This window comes from Camelus dromedarius, chromosome 3 (assembly GCF_036321535.1).
Source record: "Camelus dromedarius isolate mCamDro1 chromosome 3, mCamDro1.pat, whole genome shotgun sequence".
Lineage (NCBI taxonomy): Eukaryota > Metazoa > Chordata > Mammalia > Artiodactyla > Camelidae > Camelus > Camelus dromedarius.
This window is the reverse complement of record NC_087438.1, coordinates 58,463,673-58,489,638: the sequence shown is the minus strand read 5'-3', so window position 1 is coordinate 58,489,638 and position 25,966 is coordinate 58,463,673. Positions and strand designations below refer to the sequence as shown.

The window sequence follows — 25,966 nt, the reverse complement described above, 5'->3', positions numbered from 1 at the left end:
AGCGCGCCGGCGCCGGCGCCGGCCGTCCAGCCAGACTCCGGCTTCCGCGAGGTTGTGGTGGTTGCTTAGGTGCTTCACACCGCGGTGTTGTGCGGCTCGCGGTCTTCTCCAGACTTTCTGGGCCCGGTCTGCGACTTCAGGATGTATCACAACAGTAGCCAGAAGCGGCACTGGACTTTCGGCAGCGAGGAGCAGCTGGCGCGACTGCGGGCAGACGCCAACCGCAAATTCAGATGCAAAGTAGTGGCGAACGGGAAGGTGAGGACTCGGGCTGCCGCGCCCCGCTCCCTGTGCCCCACCTCGTGCTCCCGCCCTCACTCCCGGCTTAACCCCTCCGCCTCACCCCCCACCGCCGCCTCACCCCTTCCTCACCCCCAACCGCCGCCTCACCCCTTCCTCACCCGGCTGCCGCCGCCTCACCCCCTTCTCATCCCCACCGCCGCCTCACCCCGCCTCCACCCCTCTGGCTCTGTAAACTCTTGTCGGTTCTCCTCCCCCAGGACCTCCCTTCCACGGGTTTCTGCCTCCTCGGCAGGGAGTGTGCTATATTTAATAACAACGAGCACCTTGCCAGGTGCTGTGGATACAGAGATGGAAAGGCCATCCACCCCCGTAGTGGAGTGTCAGACAGACAAATAACCAGTGACATAGCGAAGAGGACACGTTGTAGTATGTTAATGTAGTGGAGGGGAGGCTTTTCTTAGTGGCTGTTGTGGAGAAGATGGGGAAGGACTTACCAGGCGGACAGAGCCGCAGGTGCGACGTAGGAGGTCAGAAGTTGCAGGGCTGGTCAGTGGAATGCTCATGATTGTGGCGGAAGCTCAGTACCTGTGGGTGGAAGGCTGGAAAAGGTAAACAGGGAACTTGTAAGCGGAAGTAAGGAGTTTGAACTTTGTGGTGGAGGGATGGGGAATCTTTGAAAGATTTTAAATGAGAAAGTAATCTTACCAGATTCTGTTCTAGAAGGAGCCTTTTGGGAAGGAATGGATTGACTGGATGGGGCAGGTTGGAGGCAAGGGGATGAGAGACCGTTAGCATAAACCGTTAGCACATGTTGACCACACATGGTTTGGGTTTTGGCCTGGTAGCCACGTCTGTCCTGTTATAACTCCCCCTCCCCCCGTTCGGTTTAATCTCTCGCAAGCACCACAAAAACTCCATCATCCATTCCAGCACAAGTTTCCCTCTAGCAGGTATTCCATGTAAGACCTGTTGGTACTGATGTCTCTTTACCTTTAACTCATCTCTATTTCGTATCACTTTATTTTTGTGCTGCACACAAAAAAAATGCTAAGTTGTGAGCATTTAGCGAGTGTTAACGGACTTTATCCTCACAGCTACCCCATGAGGTAGATGCTGTCATTATCCTTACTTTACATCTGAGGAAACAGGTACAGAGAGGTTGAAGAACTTAAGGCTACATTGTTAGTAAGTGGGAGAGCCAGGATTTGACCCCATTGAATCTAGTTCTAGCATTCCTTCTAGACAGCCGTGCTGTCTCTGAAACTAGCACCTGTGTTAGTGGTAATTTCTGGACTGCTGTTAAAAAATTACCACAAACTGGGTGGCTTAAAACAACAGAAATTTATTGTTTTACAGTTCTGGAGGCTAGAAGTTTGAACTCAAGGTGTTGGCCCAGCTGTGCTTTCTGCAGCTTCTAGGGGAGGATCCTTTCTCTTCCAGCTTCTGGTAACCCCAAGTGTTCTTTGCTTGTGGCAGCTGACTCCAATGTCTGTCTTCATCTTTATATAGTGTTCTCCTTGTGTCTCTATCTTCCCATGTTCTTCTTACAAAGATACCAGTCTTACTGAGTTAGGTACCCATTCTACTTCATTATGGCCTCAACTGATTACATCTGCAGAAAACTTATTTCCTCACATTCTGAGCTACTGGGAGTTAGGACTCAACAGACCTTTTTTGGCAATCATAATTAAACCAACAACAGCACCAAGTAGATATTCATTGTAAAACTGAAGTATTTATTGACCATCTAGTGTATCCTGTAGGGATCTTACAAAGGTGGGTAAGAGGTATTGTGTTAAGGGTCTGAATTATCCTTGAGACACTTGTTAATTTCTATTTCAACCTGTGTAACTTAATAACTGTCTGAGAAAGGGATATTGAAAGCTTTCCAACCCTTGACAACGTGTATCTTTTTTTTGATTTATAAATAATGACATCAAACCTGTGAACATAGATGCACACTTTTCTCTGTCATGATTGCTTATACCGTAGTGAAGCAAATATCCTGCTGACATTCTGAGAAATTATGCAATTATGGTATAGTTTTAGTTTATTAGTTTCTTAAAAGCAGTTTTGTGTAATAATTTGAAATTCTATAAAGAGAAAATGAGATGCGGTATATTTCTCTTTGGTTGGAGATAAAAACTAGATTTTAATCTGGACAGGGAGAAATATTTCAAGATTATCTTAATTTATTGAACTTTTGTTGTAACTTCTGATGCAAAGGTTCTTCCAAATGACCCAGTCTTTCTTGAGCCCAATGAAGAAATGACGCTCTGCAAATACTACGAGAAAAGATTGTTGGAATTCTGTTCGGTGTTTAGACCAGCAATGCCAAGGTCTGTTGTGGTAAGTTGTCATAGTGATGGAGTATAATGTCCTTTAGCTAACTTCTGAAATCTGACCTCTTCTAAATTTGTAACTTAGTTTACTATTCACTTTACTCAAAAATGTACCTTAGTTATATAAATATATAATTTTATGTATGTAAGTTCTTATCACATATATAAATGCCTTAAATTATGAATTCCTACATTGAATCTTACAAAGTATTTCAAGAATCATCTCATATCAAAGGAATTTTTAAGTCTTTTAGGCAGGGCATGACATCCTCATTTTATAGAGAAAGACAAAAATCAAATGACTTTCCTTCAAGGTTCTCAATTATTAATGATTAGTGGAACTGGGACCAGAACATAGACCTGTGCTTTTTCAACTCTGTCACACACAGTTGAAATAATGCATTCATTTGTCATTTGTAATCATATGCCTCAGCTGAAACTCATGGTATAAGAAACTTTGAAACTTTGAGTAGTAGAAGCTGGAAATTTATTTCTGGGTAAAAACTTGTGGTTGTTTCATATGTATGGTTCTGAGAACCCTATTTGTGTGTATGTGTGTGTGTGGTGGAGAGGTAATGGTGAGGAGAGAAGTAGTTAGAACTTTTTGGCTATATGAATTTGTACACACTGTCCTTGTAATTGTTCCTATTATGTGTATTGTTTATAGAAGATAAGCTGAGATTAAAAAGCAGAAAGATTTTTAAAAAAGGAAGAAGGAGTATAAAATAATTTTCATTGTCTCACAGGTTTGTTGTGAAGATCAAATATGAAAGTCTTGTCTTCAGTGAAAGTTGATCATACGTTTTAAAGTTACACAGAGTGAATAATTTATGGCCTGATAGAGAATGACCTAGGAAGTAATCTTCATTTTTATAGTTGCAAAAACTGAAGTATATTGAAAATATCAAGTCCAAAAGTATTCATAATGTTTTCTTTTTTCTTTCTTTCTTTCTTTTTTTTTTTTAACTGGACCTGCATCTAAGAGATGCCATTCATGAAGAATTTTAGGTGCACTTGGATTAGTTTCTGTGTCCAGATTTGGTCCTAGACTTTTCTGATAAGAGAACTATAACGTGAAGTAGTAGGATTAAGTGATCTTTTCAGATGAAGAGACTGAATCCTTGAGTGAGCTTCTTTGTGGAATTTGTCTTTATACAGCATGATTGTTTTGGGGTTTTTTTAATATAAAATGGCAAAAACTAAACTTTTAAAATTTTTAAAGAGAAATTTTCTTTTTCCATCCTGTTTATTTCATTGGTACTAGCCCAATGACAGAGTGGTTAAAAGTAGAGGCCAGTCTTGGTTGAATCCAGCCCTGTCTCTTATTAGATGTGTGACCTTGCTCAAGTCAGTTAACCTCACTGATACTCAGTTTCCTTCTCTGTAGAAATAGCAGTACTTCACCAAGCTGTTAGAAGAATTTAAACAAGATAGTTTTGTATTTGGCAGAGTCTGGCACCTGGAATGCAGTCATAAATTGTGGATTCTGCTTCTGCTGTTTAGTTTGGCAGCAATTTTCACAGTTATATCACAGATCCTGAGTGAATTTAGAAAGAAGGCTTATTGCCCTGATCATGTTATTCTGTCAGTATTTTACAAGATTGAGTAAGCTATGGTCATTTATATATGTATTATACGAATATCCATACTTGCATAAAATAAACACATTTTTTTTTTAAAGTAAGCCAATTACCACAGGAAGGATAACCCAGAGTGAGTGAGGAAGTACAACAAAGGGTCTTTTGGCTGTGGTGCTTCTATAGTAATTCATCAGTTTATTTTGATTTAAGAAGAATTAACAAGTTATGCTATTTTGTGCTGGTGACTTTCTCAAAGAAACAAAACTTTTTTTTAAATACAAAATTTAACTTGTATGTGCGAATAGGTTCTGAAAATGTATATGTTTTTAACCTTAGGGTACGGCTTGTATGTATTTCAAGCGTTTTTATCTTAATAACTCCATAATGGAATATCACCCCCGGATAATAATGTGAGTATAAGTCTAATTTATTGATTTTCATTTAAGAAGACCTTTATACTATTTGAGCATGTGTGTATGAAAAAATGACTTCCTAATGGAATAATTTAAACTTGTTATCTATTCTGAACTTAAGATCCCTCCTTATGCTCCTTAATATAGCTGTATAATACTTCCTTCAGTGTAATACTGATCGCATCTGAATTTGAACTTGTCCAAATTCAGATTCTGTTTTCTCAAACTAGCTTCCCTAATATTCCTTTCCATTAGTCGCACCTTTCTTCTCCCAGTTGCTCTGACTGAGAATCATTGATGGTAACTCCTCTCCCTCTATATCTAGGTAGTTTACAAGTCCTAGAGTCCATATTCATTTCACTTGAATAGAGGTCTGTTGTGTTTCTGCTCTCTACTAAGCACACCTATGCTTATCTTTAAAGATAAAGATGAAATAAGTATGAGACTCATTAAAGAGCTTGCTGTCAATCACATTGTCCCCAGATATTTTCTGTTTTTCATTCCTGTTTCTACCAGCCTAGGTCAGGCCCTTGTTGCTTTGAATCTCAATTTTTGTGGTAATTTTAGTACCAGTTTCTCACTATGAAGTTTATGTGGTAGCCATGAAGTTTCACAGGTTTATTCCTGACGTAATAATCCCCTATTTAACTGCCCTTGGAGACTTCCACTTAATGGCTTTCCACAGTGTTTCTTTAATATACCTTTCTTCCCAGGCTCATATGATACATATGTGTGTACTGTTACATTTTTTTCTCTTCCATCTACATTTCATGATGCAGGGTACCGTTACTCCTCAGTAATTTTGTGTTTCCAAATATTTAGGCTGTACTATATGAAACTGCCATTAAGTCAATAATAGTTGAATGCTGTGGGAATATTATACAGTTCAATCTAATTTTATAGTTTCCTTACAGATAAAAAGTGTATGAAACTCTTTTTAACCGATTTCCTGAGATGTCTAGCATAGTAATTTGTGAATATTAGGCAATTTTAGAATATACTTCGAGAAATATGTAGTTATTTCTCAAAGTAAATACATCTCCCTCCGCCTTTTTTTTCCCTCTAGGCTCACTTGTGCATTTTTGGCCTGCAAAGTAGATGAATTCAATGTTTCTAGTCCACAGTTTGTTGGAAATCTGCGGGAGAGTCCTCTTGGACAAGAGAAGGCACTCGAGCAGATTTTGGAATATGAACTACTTCTTATACAGCAACTTAATTTCCACCTTATTGTCCATAATCCTTATAGACCCTTTGAAGGCTTTCTCATTGATTTAAAGGTAATCTTATTGATACAAAGTGAACTGGTAGAGTGTACTCCCTTGCTATTGTTATTCAACCAAAATAAGCCAAATGTATTATGACTTATGATGTTCCTAGTTGTTACAACAGGAGCTTGCTGAAATGTGAGTTTGGCCAAGACCTCTAGGGCAGTAGTTCTCAGACGTCAATGCATGTTGGAATCACCTGGAGAGCTTGTTAACTTCAGTTGTCGGGCTCTAGCTCCTGAGCTTCTGATTTAGTAGACCTGCAAATACTGGTGCAGAGACCGTGATGAGGACCATTGTGCGTTTAGAATAATGCTTTTAAAGACTTGAGATAATTCTGACTTTGAAGTCATGGATCTCACTTAAAAAACCATACAAAATTCTTAATTTTAAACTAGAAGATTGGTAAGCGACTTCTATTTTTAAGGCTTTGTGAACTGAAATCAATATGTAGGCATCAAAACCAAAAGTAAATAAAATGTTTTGTCAGAACATTGACAAAAGCAACTTGAATTGTTTTGGCCCTGAAAGAAGGCTTAGGTAGTGTGAGTAAAGTGAAACAGAAGTCAGAAAATGGTTCATTCATCTTGAGTGGTGAAATTCGGGTACCTTCTCTATGCTAAACATCATGCTTGAGGCTGTAGTCAAAAAGAAGACAGGAACAGCCTCAACTCTATAGGGGTTACAGTCTAATAGGAGAGAGTTATGTATTCAGTGTGCTAAGTGTTAGCAGAAAGGGAAAGAAGAGGGTACTTAAAAAGGAGATAGCAGATTGAGAGAAAGGAAGACAGGTCTGAGAAAGTGTAAGTTAAAGTGAAATTCAGAGCAAGGGTAGGAATTAGGTGGGAGAAGAATATCCCATTCAGAGAGACTTCTCTGGTTAAAGGCCCAGGTTTAAGAAACCATGGCATACTAAGAACCTAACAGAACTCAGAGATACAGGGGAAGGCTGCCATGGAGAGCTGCCTGAGTAGAAGGCAGAGTCCAGACTGTGGAAGTGACGTTAAGGATTTTGAGTGGAGCAGTGGGAAGCCAGTGAAAGGTTTAATTCTGAAGAGTGGCATGATTAGGTTCGCAGCTTTAAAAAACATGTTGACAGGCTTATGCCTCAGTCTGCATCAGATGTTTATTGCACATCTATGTGTCAGGCATAATGTGGAGAATGGATTAGAATGGATGAAGGGATACCAATTAGGATGCTGTTGGAGGAGTTCAGGCAAAAAGATGGTGGTTGGTTTGTCTCATGTAGTGGCAGTAGGTGCAGAGAGAGCTGCGTGGTCTTCAGAGATAGTAGGCAGAATCAGTAGCGCTTGAGGAATGATTGCCTATAGAAGGTGAAGACAGAGGAAGAAGCCCCAGATTTCTAGCCTGATCATATAAGTAGATGGTGATACACTTAGACTTACTGATACAGGAAACACTGGCACAGGAGAGATTTGTTGATGATGGAGAGGAGGGGGGTTGGTGAATTTGCTTTGGGTCATGATGAGTTTCCATTGTGCACAAGGCATTTAGGTTGGTAAACCATTTGTGTCTGGAGGTCAGAGAAGATGGCTAGACTGGAGGTACAGGCTTGGGGGTCATTGTCCCAGGAAGATTTAAAGTAGATTGTCCATAAGGACCATTAAAAGGGTAACTAGAGAAACATAAGGAGGTAGTAAGAAGACTGAAGAGTATCCAAAGAGGTAGGATCTTTTGCAGAAGGAAAGTAGAATACGTTATGAAGATGATCACGGGCAGCTCTCCAGTCCTGCTCAGAGTTCAGGCAAAGGAAAAGTTGATGAATAATGTTTGCTGGATTTAGTGCCAGAAAGGTGATTTGTGATCTTGGTGAAGTTAGTCTCCGGGGAGTGTGGAGGAAGAAGGCAGGTTGGAGTTGGTTGGGGAATAAATAGAAGGTAAGAAAACGAGTGTATACAACTTGGATTAAACAGGTTGTCTTTGAAGTGGAGAAAGAAGACGGGATGATTGAAGAGATGGAGGAACTGCTAGAAATAGAAAAAAGGCCAGTTTTGGTTGCATCTTGTTCTGTGGAAGAAACTGATGTGGAGAGCTAGTAGAGAACGCTCCATGGGAAATGTGTAGCTCGAGTTTTTCTTTGGAGTGTTGGTAGGAGGACCTGGCATGGAATTCAAAGTGAGGTAGAAGAATTGGCTCTTAACAGGGGAAGAGGAGAGCATGGGGGAGGGTAGTGTTATGCCTGGGGATTTGGTGGTGGCGGGAAATAGTGTTTTTGTTAGCAGCGGAGATCATTTTCTGAGAGCAGTGGAGTTTCTGAGAATTATCAAAGATGTTGAGATGGGTAGAAAATGTTTAACGTATAATCATAGAAAATGGGAGAAAACATTTCCTGTGGGATATTACCATAGCTAAGCAGTACTGAGAGCCTTGCTTGAGGTCAGTGAACTTGAATTTATAGTAATATTATCAGACCTCTTGGTTGTATTGTTTTCTCTAGCCACACCCAGAAATCTGGGTATAGTTGCAAAGCAGAAGGATGGTTAATTCAGCCACTATTGAAGTTTGGCTGGAAATGAGTTGGCAGCATATTGGGGCAGGGAATTCAAGAGGGAAATGAGGACCAGTGGACACCAGTGAGTAGGAGCAAGTATAGGGGTAAGGAAGCCAAGGTTCTGAGGAAGAAGTTAAAGAACAGCTGTGGAGTGCTTGAGCAAATGTCCATACTGAGAAAGGGAGCACTGTGGTCAGAGTGGGATGTCAGATTTGTCGTGTCAGACAGCAGGCATTTGGGAATAATGACAAGCCTGGGTGTGACTGTACAAATGACTGGCTGTTTTGTTTCAGAGTATCGAAATGATTTCATAGTGCTTTGGGACTTGAATGTGGATATTTGAAATATATCTGAAGGGTTAGGATTTAGGGTTCATCTTAAAGGATAAGAATTGTTGGGAAATAGAGGGTCGTCCATATTTCTTGGGCATATACTAAAAATAATTCTGTAATGAAACCAGGATTCATTTCCATTTACTTCTTCCCAAAAGTAAACTTTAAGTAGAAGGAATTTCAAATCAAAATGATGTGGTGCTTTGTTTCTTAAATGTGGTCTTAAAGCTGAATCACCTGGATTGCCTGGGGAGCATTTACCTGGGAACATGTATTTCTTAGGTCAGATTTCACACCCAGTTGAATCTCTTAGAGCCGCCCTCCCCCTTCCTTCTCAGTTGTAAAGGACAAAGAGAGGGGTTAACATAAATCAGTATAGTGCCAAGTACTATACTGGGAACCTTAGATATATTATCTTTAAGCATTTATCTCTTATTAATAGGTTGTATTTTAAAAAGTTTGAAAGCCATTGAGTAAAAGATTCCTAAAACATACAAAATTTAGTGACCATACTTTTGGTAGTCTGATGCTGAGTACAGAACTTACATGGAAAGATTATTTGTTGTTGCTGGGGTATAGAAAAGGAATTAACACTTTGAAAAAGTATCCTGTGTTCAGCACTTTCTGGTTTATATAAATATTTTTGTGCTTTTAATACTCCATTAAGCCCTCAGAAGTGATAACATTTGCAAACTTTCTTTCTAGACTCGCTATCCCATGTTGGAGAATCCAGAGGTTTTGAGGAAAACCACTGATGACTTCCTTAATAGAGTTGCATTGACGGATGCTCCCCTTTTATACACACCTTCTCAGATTGCCCTGACTGCCATTCTGTCTAGTGCATCCAGAGCTGGAATTAGTATGGAAAGGTATTAATTTGTGTTTTAACTCAGATCACACTTAGTCACTCAGTTTATTCCTTCCCAGAGTCCTGAGTTTTTCAGTAAGATTCCCTTTGTGACTGTAGTCCTTTCTATCTCCCGTGGTTGAGGGTTGGTGAGGGCAACTGAGGGAAGAAATGGAATCACTTTTTAAGGAAACCTTTAAAATGTGAGTAAGATATTTTTAAGCTAAGAAGATCCATTTATGACTGAAGTAGAAGTAAATCCAGGTGATCCTCAAAAGACGGATACAGCTTTCAGTATATGGCAAATTGAGGAGGTTTGTGAACTAGTAAGCCACTTGAGTGTAGCAAGTACGTATGCCTTGTTTTATCATTAGTCTGCTGGGCAGCATGTGTGGCACATGGAATTCGGTAGAGACTTATTGAATGAATAACGCGCTAGTGAACTTCAAATGAACTTCAAATGAACTTCAGTTGAGCTATAGAGAGTCATAGCTGATACATAAATGCACACTGAGAAGCAGGCTCTGTGATAAGCACTTGACATGAATTAAATTTCACTTGATTCTGACAATAATATCTTGCTCACAGATTGATTAAATATATTTATTTATAATTAACTGAAGCACAGGCTAGCAGTAAATTAAGACTTTCTGAATTTTTACCTTTAATTTCTTTATGACCTTTGAAGTTCTGCTTAATTTCATTCCTGGAAATAGTTGAGGAAAGATGATAAAACTTGCTAAATTTAAACTGTTTTACATGCATGTAATCCTTTATCTGTAATTTCAGAATGCAATGATACGGTGGCAGGAAACAAGAACAGATGTGATTTAGTCTTTATTCAACTTAATGGGACAATTTTTAGGTTTTCTTGCAGAAATATTACTATTACAGATTACAGGATTCTGCCTGGAAACATCATCGAAGTATTTCATATTCCATGATATATATACCATGTACCTTTCTAACACATGAACAATTCTGAATTTCAAAACAAATCCAAGATAAGGGATTGTGAGCTTATATTTGTTTTAATTTGTGGTATGCTGCCCCTCTCCAAACACAGTTCACCAACTGTATATAAATATATACATTTCATCCCAAAGTGATCTACACCTCGTTTATGTACTAAGCAAACCTTTATTGAGTGCCTTGTGTGTCCCATGCACTGTACTGTACTGCCAGAGTGTAAGAATGAACAAGCTAAATCCTCTCTCTAGCTAGGAAGCACAGCCGTACAAATAATTGATATCCACCAAGTTTGTGGGTGTGGAGCTTCCATTCTCTTAAGGGAAGAAAGCCTCTTTTCCACAGTTCAAACAACCAAATGTTTGCTTATACTGTTGAAGCATTGTATCTTACACAGTGTATATGCAGATTCTCCAATGGTGTGATTGTTCTTACATCAGCAGAAAAGTATGAAGCATCCCAAGGTCCAAATTAGAGTTTATTTCATCTTAGAAGTTTAATTAGTTATAATTTCTGATACGCAGGTGAAAGTGAAATTGTGGTACCTTAGGCTCATTGCAAATCAAATACACTTCTGTTACACTCCCAGGGACCATAGACATTTGGGCATTTTTTTTCTGTGAGGAAATGCTTTCAAATCTTTTTTAACTTGTGACTTCTTTTACTGCTTTTGGAATATGTAGAAATTGCATTTACATTCATTACTGATTTCAAAAGGGGAAGTCCTTGTGCTATTATATTCTTACTGATGAGTTTAGATTACTACTCATTGGATGTTCTGTTGTTAGTTCTGGGGTTTTTTCTTTTTCATTGGATTTAGAGCTTTATTTCTTATCTCCTAGTTTGACTTCTTAGGTAATTCTTGCTTGTCTAAGGATTTTTTTTAAAAAATCAAAACATTAAAATTCAAATTCAGGATTGAGAGTAAGAGCTGCTAACTTTAAAAAGTTTCACAGAGGTGAAAAGTCTGGTCAGCTCACTCTTAGAACCAATTGTATGACTTGTAAGCTTAAGAAGTGGAAAGAAAGAATGAAAAGAAACAAAAAAAGGTGCCAAAAGTGTGAGGAGTTTAGGGAGAAAAGGGAAAGGGGAAAAACTAATTGTTATTTTGAATTACTTGTAACCAGAAATGTATCAGTTGTTAAGGGAGTTACTGATCTCCATATCTAAAATGAATTCCCACAACAGATGATGAATATGTAATAGCAAAGTTAGTTATCAGAACTTTGTAATATAATTTAAATAATCTGTAAATGGTTTAAGAGACATATAGCAACAAAATTTCTGAAAGAATTGTCTAATTTGTGTAACTTTGTCATTCAAGAGAAAATTTTTTACATTCATGTTTGAAAGCTTACTTTGCCTTGAGAATCTGTTCACTTGGGCTTTTATCAATTATAGATCAAGTTCAAGTATTAAAAAAAAACTCAGAGTAACTAAAAAATAAAATATAGAAATTATTTTCATATTATTGGTTCCAAAAAAACAGCTGATTGGGCTTTATATTCATTTATGGGAAAGTATTAACACCTTTGCTTTGGACTTGATGCAAAAAAGATGTAATAGACTTATAAAGCATTGGGTGATATTCTTTCTCGTTTGAATACCTGTTAGTTTCAAGAAGAGCAACTGTAGGTAACCTGGACTTGATAGTAAGGGGAGAGAGAATCCTTCCTAGTGCCAGGTTCCAGCCCAGATGCTGCCTGACTTTATTCATAACTTGTCTGTCCCTCGGACTCAGAGTCCTCATCTGTACAGTGAGGTTAGACTCATAAGGTATATATATTAAACACTTAACATTGAAAGTATTGAGTATCGCTAGTGTTAGTTTGATATCATTTTCCCTCTGAATATATTACAGAATTTACATAAATTAATTTGAACATTAAGCATCTTTTTAATCTAAGTTGTAGTAAATCCTTCAGACTATAGTTTTGTGCAGCTCAGAGTACTGTTATTTAACAATTTCAAAGTAAATTTATTTAAAAATTGAACTTGATGAAATGAACATGGAGGAAAATAATTTATGATATCCTATTTCTCAAGATTCTGTATGTGTTCAGTATATTAAAGCTTTTTTCCTTTCTTTGCTAGTTATTTATCAGAAAGTCTGATGCTGAAGGAGAACAGAATTTCCTTGTCACAGTTACTAGACATAATGAAAAGTAAGTAAAACTTTATAAAATGTTCTATTACAAAACTACTTTCTCTAAATCAATAACATCTTGGTATTCACCTTGAGATAATATATAGATTGTTGTTTAGATTAGACTTTTATTGAGTTACTTATCATGGAGGCATGAAGGGTACATTGAGGAGGAACAAATAGAAGGTACATGAAAGGAAGTAGTTTTCACATATACAGAACTTTTAGGAAAAGTGAAAATATAATCAGATTCAGCAAGGGTTGAGATTCAAAACATGGTTCTTTTAAAGTACCCAAATATGGTGGGCACTGCAAAAGATCTAAAGGAACAAAAGGCTAATTAAATTTGAAACTTTTATTTTGTAGATAAATCAACTAATTAATATGTGTCATTTGCCAGTAATTTTGTTATTTGATATTACAAAAGCCATGGTTTTCAACAGGGTATGATTTTTTTGCAATGTCTGCAGACATTCTTGGTTGTCTCAACTTGTGCATGGAGGTAAGAGAGCTGATAAACATCTTACAATTCACAGCACTGCCCCTTGGTAGGCTGAGAAATGGCTCCCCAAAGGTACCCACATTTTAATTCCTGGAAACTGAATATTACTTTACATGGCAAAAATTTTTTAAGAAGTCTTTGCAGATATGATAAAGGTAAGGATTTTGAGATGAAGACATTATCTTGGACTGTCCAGGTAGGGTCTAAATGTAATCAAAAGAGTCCTTATTAGAGAAAGGCAGTGGGAGGTTTCACACAGAGAAGGAAACGTGAAGACAGAGCAGAGATTTGTAGATATTGGCCTTTAAAATTGGAGTGATACGGCCACAAGCTCAGGGATCCTCGCAGCCCCCAGAAGCTGGGACAGAAACCTCCAGAGAGAGAGTGCCACTGCCAGTATTTTGATTTTGGCCCATTGAAACTGATTTCAGACTCTCAGGCTTCAGGACTGTAGGAGAATCCATGTCTGATGTTTTAATAAGTCTTACTTAAATAAGTTTTGGTAATTTTTAATAGCAGCCTCAGGAAACTAACACAGCTTCTCACAACAAAGAATTATTCAGCCAAATTGTCAGTAGCATCGATGCTGAGAAACACTGCCTTAAGCGTTCAAATAGACCCTCCACTAAATCAGTTGGCTAGATGAGCCGGTCCTCTCCATTCTGTGTTCTTGGTCATGTCACACTGAATGCTCGTGGCTTCTAGGCTTCTCTTTAGTTAGTTGTGTTTGCTTTCAAAAAATTTTGTGCCAGTTGTCTTATTAATGGATTTGTGGTTTAAATACTGAATAAATCAATAAAATATGAGATTGAAGATGTAGATCTTGGATGATAGTAAATGGGTGTACCTCTATGTTTTATGTTTCGAAAGTTAAGATGCTTCAGGACATATAAGTATCATTTCTTGATTTTTTGCTTGAAATGACCTTGAGGGCTTCCCTGTTTCATTGAGAATGACGTGGGTTTGTGATTAATGAAATCATAAAACTGTAGGTTTTCAGTTTTACCACTAGAGGGTTCACTTCCAAAGCTAACTGATTTGACATAGATACTAGGTTCAGGGAATTTAGTAGGTAGAAAGGGTCTTAAAGGTAACCCACTATGCTCTTTTCTATAGCTGACAGCTTTTATTACTGATGTCATTTCAGTACCTTTATTTCAGTTCACTTGTTTTAATAAGAAATAAGACTAGCTGTTGATAAAACACTGAGCTTTAATGATATTAAGATACTTTATTCATAACTTTTCAGACAAAGATACTGTCCTAAGAGTGTTGAGTCACAAGCATTAATTCAGTTGAAAACACTGCATTATGTGCATTATGAAGTCAGTCACCCATTTGGAGCATGTGGCTGGCTAATAAACCCCGGATCTCATCATTCCCCTGTAAATCTTGAGATTTATATTCTTTGGTTTATTGTAAATGGACCAGGTAGAGGATGTTTCTGTGATTTTAGTCACTGATACAGTAGTTTGCTTTTAGCCTAAAGAAAACATTTTTATTTTCCTGGTGATGCTTCATTGTATAGGTCCTGCATTTGGTTAAAGCAGAGGATCACTGGCACATTTTTACTAAGCGTCTTCCCTTCATCATATGTTCCGTAATAGTGTTTTCCTTTGTAAGTAAGCAGCACACTCGGCCCACCATCTGTAGGAGAGGGTGCTGTGAATATGGCTGGTGGCAGGGAACAAAGCATGTTTACTGAATCATGTAGGGGTTTTTTAGAAGACTTAAAAACTGAGCAAAAAGTGACAATGGTAGGATTTGAAAAAAAAATACTAGTAAGAACATGCTTATCTTCATGCTGTACATGACACGGGCTAAGCAGCAGGCAGCTACTACACCTTGAAGTGTGGTGGTCATTGGGTTTTAATGTGGAACAATATTAAACCTGATAAAAAAAAAATCACATTTTAAGAGTGTTTTGTTACTTGTTCCTAAAATTAGATTGGAAAATATTTGACTTCCTTATGAGAACAAGCCTTTTTATTATCTGGTATAAATTTTTTTTTTTTTTAATCTCCCCATAGGCATGAGAAACTTGGTGAAAAAGTACGAACCACCGAGATCTGAGGAAGTCGCTGTTCTGAAACAGAAGTTGGAGAGGTGTCACTCTGCTGAGCTTGCACTTAACGTAATTACGTGAGTAGATGTGACCCGGTGACTCAGGAATAGAAACAACTGCCACTGTGTCCGGTTGGTCCTTAAATCATTTAAGTGGGAAAGGTTTGCTCACACTGGGAAACTGACTTATCCATTAAATCAGATTTTTTTTGTTTTGAGTGGACATTTCTAACAGGATTAAGCACAAAATACTCAAGAATTTGGCTTTGATAGTGTATTTCTCTTCCTGCTATGACTAATGTGTTCTTTGGCTTGCAAGCCCTGTCCTGTCCTTTTATTCCTTGTAGAATCCCCTGGGGCAGTCTTCCTAGGGAATTCCTGAACCTTTTCTTGCCCTTTTAATCTTTGGGTTCTCTGTAGGTCTGGTTATCTTCTCTGAAGAACAAGTACACTGTTGCAGGCTTATTTCTGTTAGCTAGGGTAGGGAAACTTGGCATGTTTTCTCTCAGTGGTAAGCTTTATACTCAAGACAGAACCAGTAGGAAAATGTGCTGTGAGTTCTCTTCTTGCAGCTGTAAGGAACACTGTAATGTCTCATTGATGTATAGGCTGAATGGAGAAATCACCATATTTAGGCTCTCTATGCTTTGAGATTTGAAGGATCCACTTTAACCTTTTAGGAGTTTAAACAGTTGGGGGTTTGTGCAGGTAATAGAAATGGTGAAACTGTTATTTTCTATTTTGTATGGAATGCATTCTGGTTCAAAAGTTCTACTTTATTTAGAACTTTATTAGAAAATTTAGTGGGAGTTAGCTCTGGCTTCTTACAGTTGAGATGCATTTGAGCTGTTTTTGATCTCTATAACTGGTGAATATATGCTACTGGATAATACATGAGAAGCCAGAAACAGCATTCCAAGGACTTGAGGTCAGATACAGGACTCAGATTCTTTAAAGTTGTAGTGGAGTATCCAAGGACTTATGAAGTGTGTGAAATATGGGACTATTTTATTAAAATTGTAGCTATAACTGCGAAACATGGCTTAGCACAGAACTTAAAATTGGTAATTTCATTCTTGGGTTTCAGTGGTAACTAAGAGGAAGGAAGGAGAGTTTACAGAAAAGTAAAGGAAAATGTTGACTTCAATGAATGAGATTACTGTAGCAGTGATTATGATCTTCTCACATTGATTTGGAAATGGGCTTAGACCAGGGGTTGGCAAAGTATGGCCCATGGGTCAGTACCTGTTTTGGAAAATTTTATTGGAACATAGATGCACCCATTAGTTTGCATATTGGGTATAGCTGTTTTCACTCTGTAGCAGAAGAGCTGGGTTGTAACAAACTACAGGGCTTAAAATATTTAATTTCTGGCCTTTTAAAGAAAATTTTGTCAACCTCCGCATTAGACCCTTGATCCTACCCTTCTAGCTAGGTAACTGAATGAAGCATAATCCAAAATTCCTGATTGCCAGAGTTGACATCTTACTCCAGGTGACCATCTGCTTTGTACCGTGTTAAGTCCTGCATTATCTATGAGTACTTGAGTGGTGCTTCTCAAACTGTCTGTAAAGGACTGTTGGTATTCATTTTAAGCCATTATAGACCTATGCTTTTGTAAAATATAACAAACAACAAATTACTGGAAAATGAAATTTAAAAGACATAAAATATAAGGTTAAATTTTATTAGATTCAACAGCCATAAATTAAATAATTGCTATAAAAGTTTCTAAACATACAGTCAGGTTCTGTACTTATCTCATTGCACACTGGAAATGGTTCATGGACCTGCACTGGTGCATGGACCACACTTACAAGCACTACTTTAGGATAAAATATGTTTTCCCTTGGTCTTTAAAATTCTTGTATCTTTTTTCAATACAGAAGTAGTGTATTGTCAGTATTAAAGTCAGATAATACAGGTAAATCAAAGTTCTCTTTGACCAAAACGCAAATCCCAGTTGTGACCTGAGAGGTAACTTATAGTTGGTGTTTACCTTTGTCACGCTTTACTCTGTGCATATGGAATTTTTCATTGTTTCCATACATACTGTACAACATTTAACAGTAGCAGTTTTAACTTTCTCTGATCTGGGTGAAAAGGTAGTATCCGTATCCAGTTGATACTTTAATTTGTGTTTCCCCTATAACTAGGAGGCATTGGTTTTCTATGTTCAACAGTCATTTTTGTATTGCCCTGCCCAGTTTTCTGGTGTTATTTTCTTGTAGTTCTTTATATATTTTATATACTCATCTTCTTACATATACATCTATTTTCTTCTGTTGTTTCTTTCACTTTGTGATATAGGAAGTTTGTCTTTTGTACTCTTAATATTTGTATACCTTTTCTTACCTAAATTAATATGTATCTTATTTTTGCCTTTTATTCAGCTGTTAAACATAGTTAGAATTGTGACTGATATGAGATAGAAATCTCATTAATTTTTGTTCAAATAAGTAATCTGGTATACCAGCCATCTTAAAATATTTTATAATTTTCTCTAGTTAATCAATTACAGATTAAATTCCTATATATCCTTTGTTTTTTGCCTATATGCTCTGATCATTGATCTGTGTAATTCTTTGCTAATACAGTCAAGCACTCCGTATCTGTGGGCGCAGAGGGCTGACAGTACTATTGCCATTTTATGTAAGGGACTTCAGCACCCATGGATTTTGGTATCTGGCAGGGGTCCTAGAACTGATTCCTGCAGATACCAAGGGACAACTACCACACTTCTAATTGCCATAGTTTTTATATACACACATACAGAATTGATAAGTTCCACTTAAAAGAATTGCATTGAATTTAAAGAGTAATTTGAAAGATACTGTCTTCCTGTCCATAATTCTTCATCTCTTTGCATTTATCCAGGCTTGTAGGTATATCATAGCCTTGCTAGTTTATAGATTCTGTTGCCAGTATTAGATTGCTTATTGATGGTGGCTTAATTACAGGAAGAAGAGGAAAGGTTATGAAGATGATGATTATGTCTCAAAGAAATCCAGACATGAGGAGGTATGTTCTCCAAAGGTAAATTTTTCAAGTTATTGTTGTATATTCTTATGTTAAGATTTTATTGTTCCAGAGTGCAAGCATTAGAGGTGTAGGTACTAAAAAATTTAATTTTTTTGGCATCCTTTATGTACACTGTCCATTATGACAGCAGTTTTTCTCACTTTTGTCTGAGGCTGTTCTGAAAGTGTATAGTATTGAAATAGTCATAGTATAATAGTTACTTGAAGAATCCCTCCTAAGGCCATAGAAGGCAGTAAGGATATACATACATGCAAAATTTTTGCTGCATTTTAATCTTCAAGGATTCCTTAAAAAAAAAAAAAAAAAAGCCTGGCAAGTCAAATATAAATGAATATTCAGAGGCATAAGGTCACAACTGTAATCTTTATTCCTGTCACTGGAGTAGTTTGGTGGACCATGCCATATTATTATAAGGTTAAACTGCTACAGATTTTCCCATTTTATTTATCTTCTATAAACAGCATCGCAGGGGAGGACATTCTTCTAAAGGCAGGCAAGAAGGTAAACAGTACTGGTTATGCTTCAGTATAATGTTATCCTTACGACATTTTCTTTCCTTCTTAGGAGGAATGGACTGATGATGACCTGGTAGATTCTCTCTAAACCATTTGAAATTGATTTGTCAGTGCTAAAACTAATCAACAGAAGGATGAAGCATATCTGGCCATTTAACTTTATTTAAAAATGAAATAATGTAAAAGCATCAAAATATATTAAGCTTTTCTGTTTGTTATTTAAATTTTTTTCCTTTCAGAGTAGTTTTATCGAAACTAAACATCTTCAAAAGAGCCAGAATAAGTACCTGGTTTTGGGCAATCTTGCCCCCACCATGACTAATATCAAATCATTTTCTATAGTAGCCAAATTTAAAATATAGAACCTATATTTTAAACAAAATGTAATAAGCAAACGTACCAAAAGTTTTGTCTTTGTGGTACCCTTTTTATTAAAGGGTAAGTCAGTTTTAAAAGTGCTAAGGAATATTGGCTATTACATTTGTTAAATTATTTAACTGTGATGTTAGTTTCTAAGTTGGAACCAAATTATGGATGTCTGTCAAGTTTTTTTTTTTTCTTGGAAAATGGGTTTGAAGGAGTTCTGAGAAAATTGCTCTGAAATGAAGTTTTATAGATACACACATACCTCTCCTCATTGTCAGTGTATCCCAGGCTGTACTTTTCCACAAAGTATAGGTACCATTTAGTTACATCTTAGTATTTGAGAGTAATATTTACTATGTTCATATTGTTCTCTAATAATTCTTTATATTTATATTTATATTTTAGGCTTGAGTTTTGGGGTTTTAGTTTCCTTCTCATTGTGGAATGAGAGGACTAGAATTCAGAAGAGGAGTGGAAGAAGCCAAAGTTGACAATCCTCCAGGGCAACCCAGGTTAAGTAGCACTGTTGCCAGCCTCTAGACAGAATTGCCAACTGTTCACAATTTCTCGTTTCTCTTTTAGGTCACTAAAGTTTGGCATCAGAGCAAGGTCCACACTTTTGGCAGAAAATTTTCCTCCCCAGCCCCTTTAAAAATTTCATCACTGACCAGCTAGTTAACCCAAGACCAACAAAGGTAAAATGACAAATTTCCTATTCCAGTTTAAGTGATGAGCATGTCAGGAATTTATAAAAAGCAGGATGACTTTAGGTTTACAGAGGCATTTACTAGAATCTGGAGACAAATGTCACATACCTATGGTGGACGTCTAGCTGCAGAGCAGGAGGGATGGAAAAGGAACACAGGGTGTGCTGAGCATCTGCTCACTCGTCAGGTGGGATCGCAGCTACTCCAGGGCTAGCTTACCGCCATACACCTTAATAGCTCAAAATTACACTACACAGAAATCTACTGAACCCTCAATTAGTTAACACTTTATACTACCCCTTTTTTAAATTTTGTTTTTACCTGTATTTTAAAGTGTTACTCTTGGAACCTGGATATTTAGAAAGTATAAATGCTTTCCCTAATACATCCCCGTCTCGAACCACTTTGGTGTGCCTTCCCCCCACCCCCGCACAATTATGGGAGGGAAAGAATTATTACCCCTACCAAATACACAACTTCTCAAGAGACCATTGGCCAGAAAGAAAAATCTGGCATTTCATCTTCTCCCTGGACCTTGCTCTGGTACTAAATTTGAACTGTTCCTAAAGGAGGAAGAAAATAATAATAAATGTTTAGCTGTATTTAGACAGAAGTAATCAATTATTCAAGATATCCCTCAGTTTTATTTTAACTTACCCCTGTGAATACTTCACAAAAATACACATATAGAAGCAAATGAAACTATACAGTCAAAACTAAATATCCAGCAGATACAACAAGTAGTCAGAAGGTCAAAGATGGAAAGCTGTTAAGTAGATGATGAGGTTTTTGCATAATTTAAAAAATCAACTTGGAATTAAGAAACATACTTTCAACAAAAGCATTCTACGGGTGTTTTCTATAAAACGGCTGAATGGGTAACATGCACTTATCAGTACATAGTGACCAATAATACTTATTGAACTCAAACTATTTACTGTTGTAAACATTTATCAAAAGCATTATGAGATCTAAATACAGTCTTTGACAATTCCAACAAACAAAATAAGTGGTATGTTTAAAAAATAAAGCTGATGAGCAATAGATCGATTCTATATATTTTCTTTCAACAGTTCCAGCAAAGAGAAATAGCACAGTTATTTTTTTTAAAAAAAAAGTATACAGCAAAGATTGTTCCTATTATAATGGCAAACTCTGGAAACTGTAAATACAAATAAAGTCATTGAACAGTCAAACGGTCATAGTCCTAATTCAGGAAGAAGTTATAATAAGAACAGTCTGCAATCCAGTTATACTTAACAGAATGCTTTTTCTTAGTTGATAGGTCTTTTTCCAAGAGACAGCAAAACTTTGGCAATTCGATGTACTGAAAATATATTTTCAAAGTTCAAGATACAGTCAGCATTGTGTGAAAGGTGATCTGTACACCAAGGCTCAGAGGTTGGTAAAGGTTAATTCCATATGTGGAAAAAGTGCAAATATCCTGCACAGATAGCTTACAAAGCTGCTGGCACAGTTACTCACCAGCAGAATCTTGGGTTTTGTTTGCATAGCTCACACATCACTGGAATGTGGAAAGGTGTGCTATTTTTGGCAAGAGCAAAGGAGACATTATACGGATGTGAATTACCATGTTGGACATGCTGAATCCATGCAGAATGCTGAGGCGAAGGCTGCTACCTGACATCATTAGTTTTTGTATACTGGTTTTGTTTCTGTTGAAGCAGTTCTGTTATAGCCAGAAGTTTTTTCAGTACATGCTAGACAAGGAAAAACAGTATGAAAATAGTAAATAAATGAAAGCTTGGTCAGAAATCTCAGGGATGGGAACCTGGATTTGAAAAAAGCCGTATGAACTCAAAGGAATTCATAAAATACTAGCATTCTACTCTAATACATACTTTTCACAGTTTTAAGCTTATTCAGTCCTTGACTGAATATTTCTGGTCATATTATTTTGGTGAAGACAGAATTACTATAAATGACACATCTCAAGCCCTGTAAGAGCGATCAGGTTATATATAGCCCAATTAACGCTTTAAGGAATCATGGAAAATACAACATTGGGCCTAAAACTGAATCAGCTCCTATACCTTTCTTAAATATTCAAAAAGTCTTACTGAAGAACTTGGCCCAATTAAGACTTTTTAAGGCAAGTCATATAATAAACCTGTAGCAAGGAGGGTATTATGCATCCCAAGGGCACATATTTGGCATAAGTTTCTGAAGTGATTAGAACCTGAATGAGCCAGATTATTATCAAAACTTGAAAATTTTCGTATCTCAGATTGAGAGCAACTCAGCAAACTCAATGTGGTAGTCTTCTCTACAAGGTCCCTGCCAAACAGCTGGCCAGTGTGGTGACAGTACTGAGGAAGAGCTTATCAAAAATGGCAGTTTCTAAAGCCACATTCCAGACCTCTGGATCTGGAGCTTGAAATATTTCCATCAAACTTCCCAAATAGTTCTCATGTGTTTGACAGTTTGTGAATCACTTGGCCATGCACTGTGTGAGAGAAGCAGAAAGAAAAAGCCACATCACTACTGACTTAGCATTAGCTCACTTACCATTTTCACACACGCCACTTGAGTGCATGACCACCACCATTTTTCGGCCGAGTTCACATTAACTTTGTAGCAAGATTTGACATTTTGCAATATCACAAATGCATAATCTTAGTCTGGGCCCATTCCTGTTTGCCGAGATCTTTGTGGATTATGATTCAGATTCTCAAAAATTTAATATAATTGATAAAATAGGATGACTGTAATTCAGCTATTTATCACCTCTCAATCTTATGCTGACATTCTGCTTAAGTGCCAAGGAAGCATCACTGTTAACAAAGGCTGGCAAAAACCTACCTGCTGTGCACCACGCTCATTACTGAGTGTTCGCAGTTCATCTGAATGGGCCACACAGATCTCATGCAATGCTGCTAAATCGCGGGACAGGTCAGTTCTAGAATGCTCTGTAGTGTCCGGAAGTTCAGGTACATTCTTTAAGGGAATCATAAAACTGCATTTAGAAATACAACTCTTTATAGACTCTTCTGAAAAGATCCTAACTGGTATAGTAGATAGAATTTAACATACAATATCCTCTTAAAATGCTTTTAAAATTCAAGTTGATAGATTTTTGACCTTAGTATTCGCATCAAAACCAGGCTCCATTTTCTTCAACAGCAGAGCAGAATATTGTGCAGTATTACTGCTATTCTAAACAAATGGGTTTCTTAAACTTTTTATCTGTAAAGAATTTTTTTAACTGGAACATAAATGATGCAAACATTAAATGCTAATCTATATTAAATGCAACCTAAACTTAAAATTCCTCCACTCTTTCAGATTGACTTCCATTACTAAGATACATTTTGTCCAAATTGATCAGCATACATAAGTAACAGCTACATTATGAAAGTGTGGATAAGAACTTTTCAGACTTATAATTATTTGTGGACTATGCCCAAAACACTTGCTAATGTGTAGAAATGACAGTGTTAATTATGGTATCTTCAGATAAGGTTCATACTGTAACTTAGTGCCAATAAATCAACTTGTTATAGTGACTAAGTACTCATGTTATTTTGAGCGTTGGAGTAAAGTTTAACATGAGTTCAGATTAACAACAGTTTTAAATAAATCAATTCCTCTCCCTAATGGTGACAGTATTTGCTATACATCTCTAAAGACTACAAAATATTTGGTTTTCTATGGTATAAACACAATTAGAATACAATTCATTTTTATCAACTGACTCATTCAGTGAAAGAAGGATTATAGAGATGAAAAACAACAGTATTTGCTTCAAAGCATTTAGTAGAGAAGACACAGACTAGAAGTAAACTGATCACAGAGTTATGTATCAAGAGATACACAGAGGATACTTAGGTAAGCAGAACAAAATGTATTGCAGGTTTAGGGCTCAGCAAAGCCCTCCTGAAGGAGATGTTTGAGGTGAGTCTTGAAAGATAAATTTGACTTATACAGATGTAAAGCAAAAAGAAGAGTATTAGAATACTGGCATTCTAAGCAGCTGGAAAGGCTAGATTGTGTGGCATCATTAGGAAAGTGATAGAGAAAGCTGGTCTGTTGGTACTTATGATTATGGAAAATAAATGGAGTCCTAATCTTGAATCTAAAAACATACGAAAACCTAGAAATATGACTTGAGATAAATGAGCTAGCCTTAAATATTGGATAAAACTTTCATACAGCTCCTTAAACAACATTACAGTAAATTTTTTTTTCAGTCATTAACCAACTGTATTTTTGGTAATCAGAAATATTTTTATTCTTCAGACCTCTCCAGGAGTTCACGTACAGAAACATGATGGGCATTTAGCATTGCCCTTTTATTTCTCAAAATCATTATCAATATGGATCTAAATAACAGTAAGTAATTCCTTATACCTGAAGTTGCCAACTAGGTGCCCACAGGCTGTCCTAAGTGGTTTGACTGTACAGTGGTGTGGTGCTTTACTCGTGCTTTAAGTGAATCCGAATGCCTTACGGCAGAACAGTCTCCTACCCGAGTGTACCCTAGCACCATACACCGGGCTATGTTCACGTGTACGTGCTCCCTTTCTGGTTTCTACACATATGAACTGCATTACTAATAATTTGGTTTTTAACTGATTCGATATCTGGAAGTCTATAAGAAGAAAGTTTAACTTAAGAAATCTAGGGTCTTAGAAATTATCTTTAAAAATCCCATTCTTAATTTTACAATAACAACTTATGTATAAAGACCCAATAAAACCATACATAGTCCCAACTAGATGAAGTTTCACACCAAATCCACTATTTTTATCCCTAGAAAAGCCACAGGAACACTTATTCTTCAGTCCATGTACTTAATTAACTGGCCAGAACTGTAGCTCATCCAACTTATTTCAAATTCCACACAGTAGCAGCAAAATTAAGTTGCTAAAGCAGCAACAGAATATTGTGTCACAATAGTGAGATGGAACAGCTAAGAGGATAACGAAAGACAAGACAGAAATGGAAAAAAATGACACAAGAAGTCCAAAAGCCACAATAATGTATACTTGGTGTAAACTATTTTGTATAAGAATAAATGGTTATCAAATGAACTTGTTTAGGAAGGGAGACAAAAATATGCAGCTTTTTGTTTTTTCTTTTTTAGTTCTGGATGGGAAAGCTTTCTAAAGGTTGTTGCTTAAACGAGTTATACTCAGCTATACTGACTGTAGGTGCCAAAGTACTTGAAAAATTAGATACATACCCCAAGTTCATCTAAAAACATGATCATACGATGTTTATTACTTTTAATGAATGGATTGACACCTTCCATATAAGGCTCCTAAAAAGGTAGAAATTAAAAGCTTAGTATATGCACAAAAACACTGATCTATAGCAAAAACCATACATGTAGGAAACATTCTTATAATTATCAGTAGCAGTACATATTCATAAGAATTAACCATTCAGTGACCATATTTTCCTTCTAATATAAGCAAGCAGCTAATTCTGAGGAACAGGAGTATAGAGTATTTTTAATGAACAAGAAATACAAGATGGGAAAAAAAGAAATCAGAACACATAGCCTGGCAGACACAAATTGAGAAGTAATCACTGAGAAATTATTTGCCAAGCACCCAGAGGTCATTAGAATCTAGCAGAGACTATGGGGAATTAAAATACAGTGGGGTAAGGACTGCAGTAAAAAATAAAGTACTTATAACCTGTCTCAGGATTCAGATAAATTCAAAAGCTAAAAGTCATACTATAAACTGCTCTTCATACTAAAATCTTAAACCTATTTTAAAATATGCTACATTGTAAAATGGGAAACTCTCTTAAAATCAGTAAGGTGAAATGAGGGCCTCAATAGTCAATTCCAAAGAAACAGACATGAAAAATCATACATACAAGAGTAAGGAACTAATGAAACACAAACATGCCCATCAGACTCAAAAATTAAAAAGGGTAAAAATACTAGCTAAGTTTTGGCAAGGCTAGAGGAAACAAAAAGTCTTCTTAATAATTTTACTAAAAAGTAGTTTAAGGAAATAGCTGGTCAGGTTTGAAAGGAAGTATATACATAAGGATAATTGTTACAGCAATCTGGATCACAGTGACAAACTGGAAGGCATCTAAGAATCCAGTGGAAGCCTACTTAATGTTTACATGATGGCAT

At 36.8% G+C, this 25,966-nt stretch overlaps 2 protein-coding genes across 6 annotated transcripts in view; one reads left to right on the top strand and one right to left on the bottom strand.

Annotated features, from left to right (window-relative positions):
• CCNH (cyclin H) lies at positions 1 to 21,700 on the top strand. Of its 5 annotated transcripts, none has more exons than XR_010378956.1 (10): positions 1 to 258; positions 2,470 to 2,592; positions 4,502 to 4,575; positions 5,645 to 5,855; positions 9,393 to 9,556; positions 12,598 to 12,668; positions 15,182 to 15,293; positions 18,176 to 18,251; positions 18,822 to 19,833; positions 21,124 to 21,700. XR_010378956.1 is itself a non-coding variant. In XM_031447827.2 (9 exons), the coding sequence occupies exons 1-9, from the start codon at positions 142 to 144 to the stop codon at positions 19,547 to 19,549; spliced, it is 939 nt and encodes a 312-aa protein (XP_031303687.1). In that variant the 5' UTR covers positions 1 to 141; the 3' UTR covers positions 19,550 to 21,700. The 5 variants fall into 5 exon arrangements, 3 of the variants coding, with proteins under 3 accessions (XP_031303687.1, XP_010990794.1, XP_010990792.1); XR_010378955.1 differs by having other exon boundaries at positions 18,822 to 21,246; positions 21,360 to 21,700; XM_031447827.2 differs by having other exon boundaries at positions 18,176 to 18,236; positions 19,544 to 21,700.
• Positions 18,602 to 25,966, bottom strand: part of RASA1 (RAS p21 protein activator 1) — a 98,837-nt gene continuing 91,472 nt past the window's right edge. The window contains exons 23-25 of the mRNA XM_064482201.1: positions 25,052 to 25,129; positions 22,669 to 22,803; positions 18,602 to 21,566 (exon numbers count right to left, since the gene is read on the bottom strand). Of these exons, the coding sequence (XP_064338271.1) occupies positions 21,483 to 21,566; positions 22,669 to 22,803; positions 25,052 to 25,129 (297 nt within the window). The 3' untranslated portion in view covers positions 18,602 to 21,482. The remainder of the gene's footprint in view (positions 21,567 to 22,668; positions 22,804 to 25,051; positions 25,130 to 25,966) is intronic.

Excerpts from the sequence above, each read along its gene's own strand:
- CCNH (XM_010992490.3), top strand. The coding sequence starts at position 142 with ATGTATCACAACAGTAGCCAGAAGCGGCACTGGACTTTCGGCAGCGAG. Across the intron at positions 12,669-15,181 it reads GTTACTAGACATAATGAAAA|GCATGAGAAACTTGGTGAAA; the intron begins GTAAGTAAAACT and ends ATCTCCCCATAG. Across the intron at positions 15,294-18,175 it reads CTTGCACTTAACGTAATTAC|GAAGAAGAGGAAAGGTTATG; the intron begins GTGAGTAGATGT and ends GCTTAATTACAG.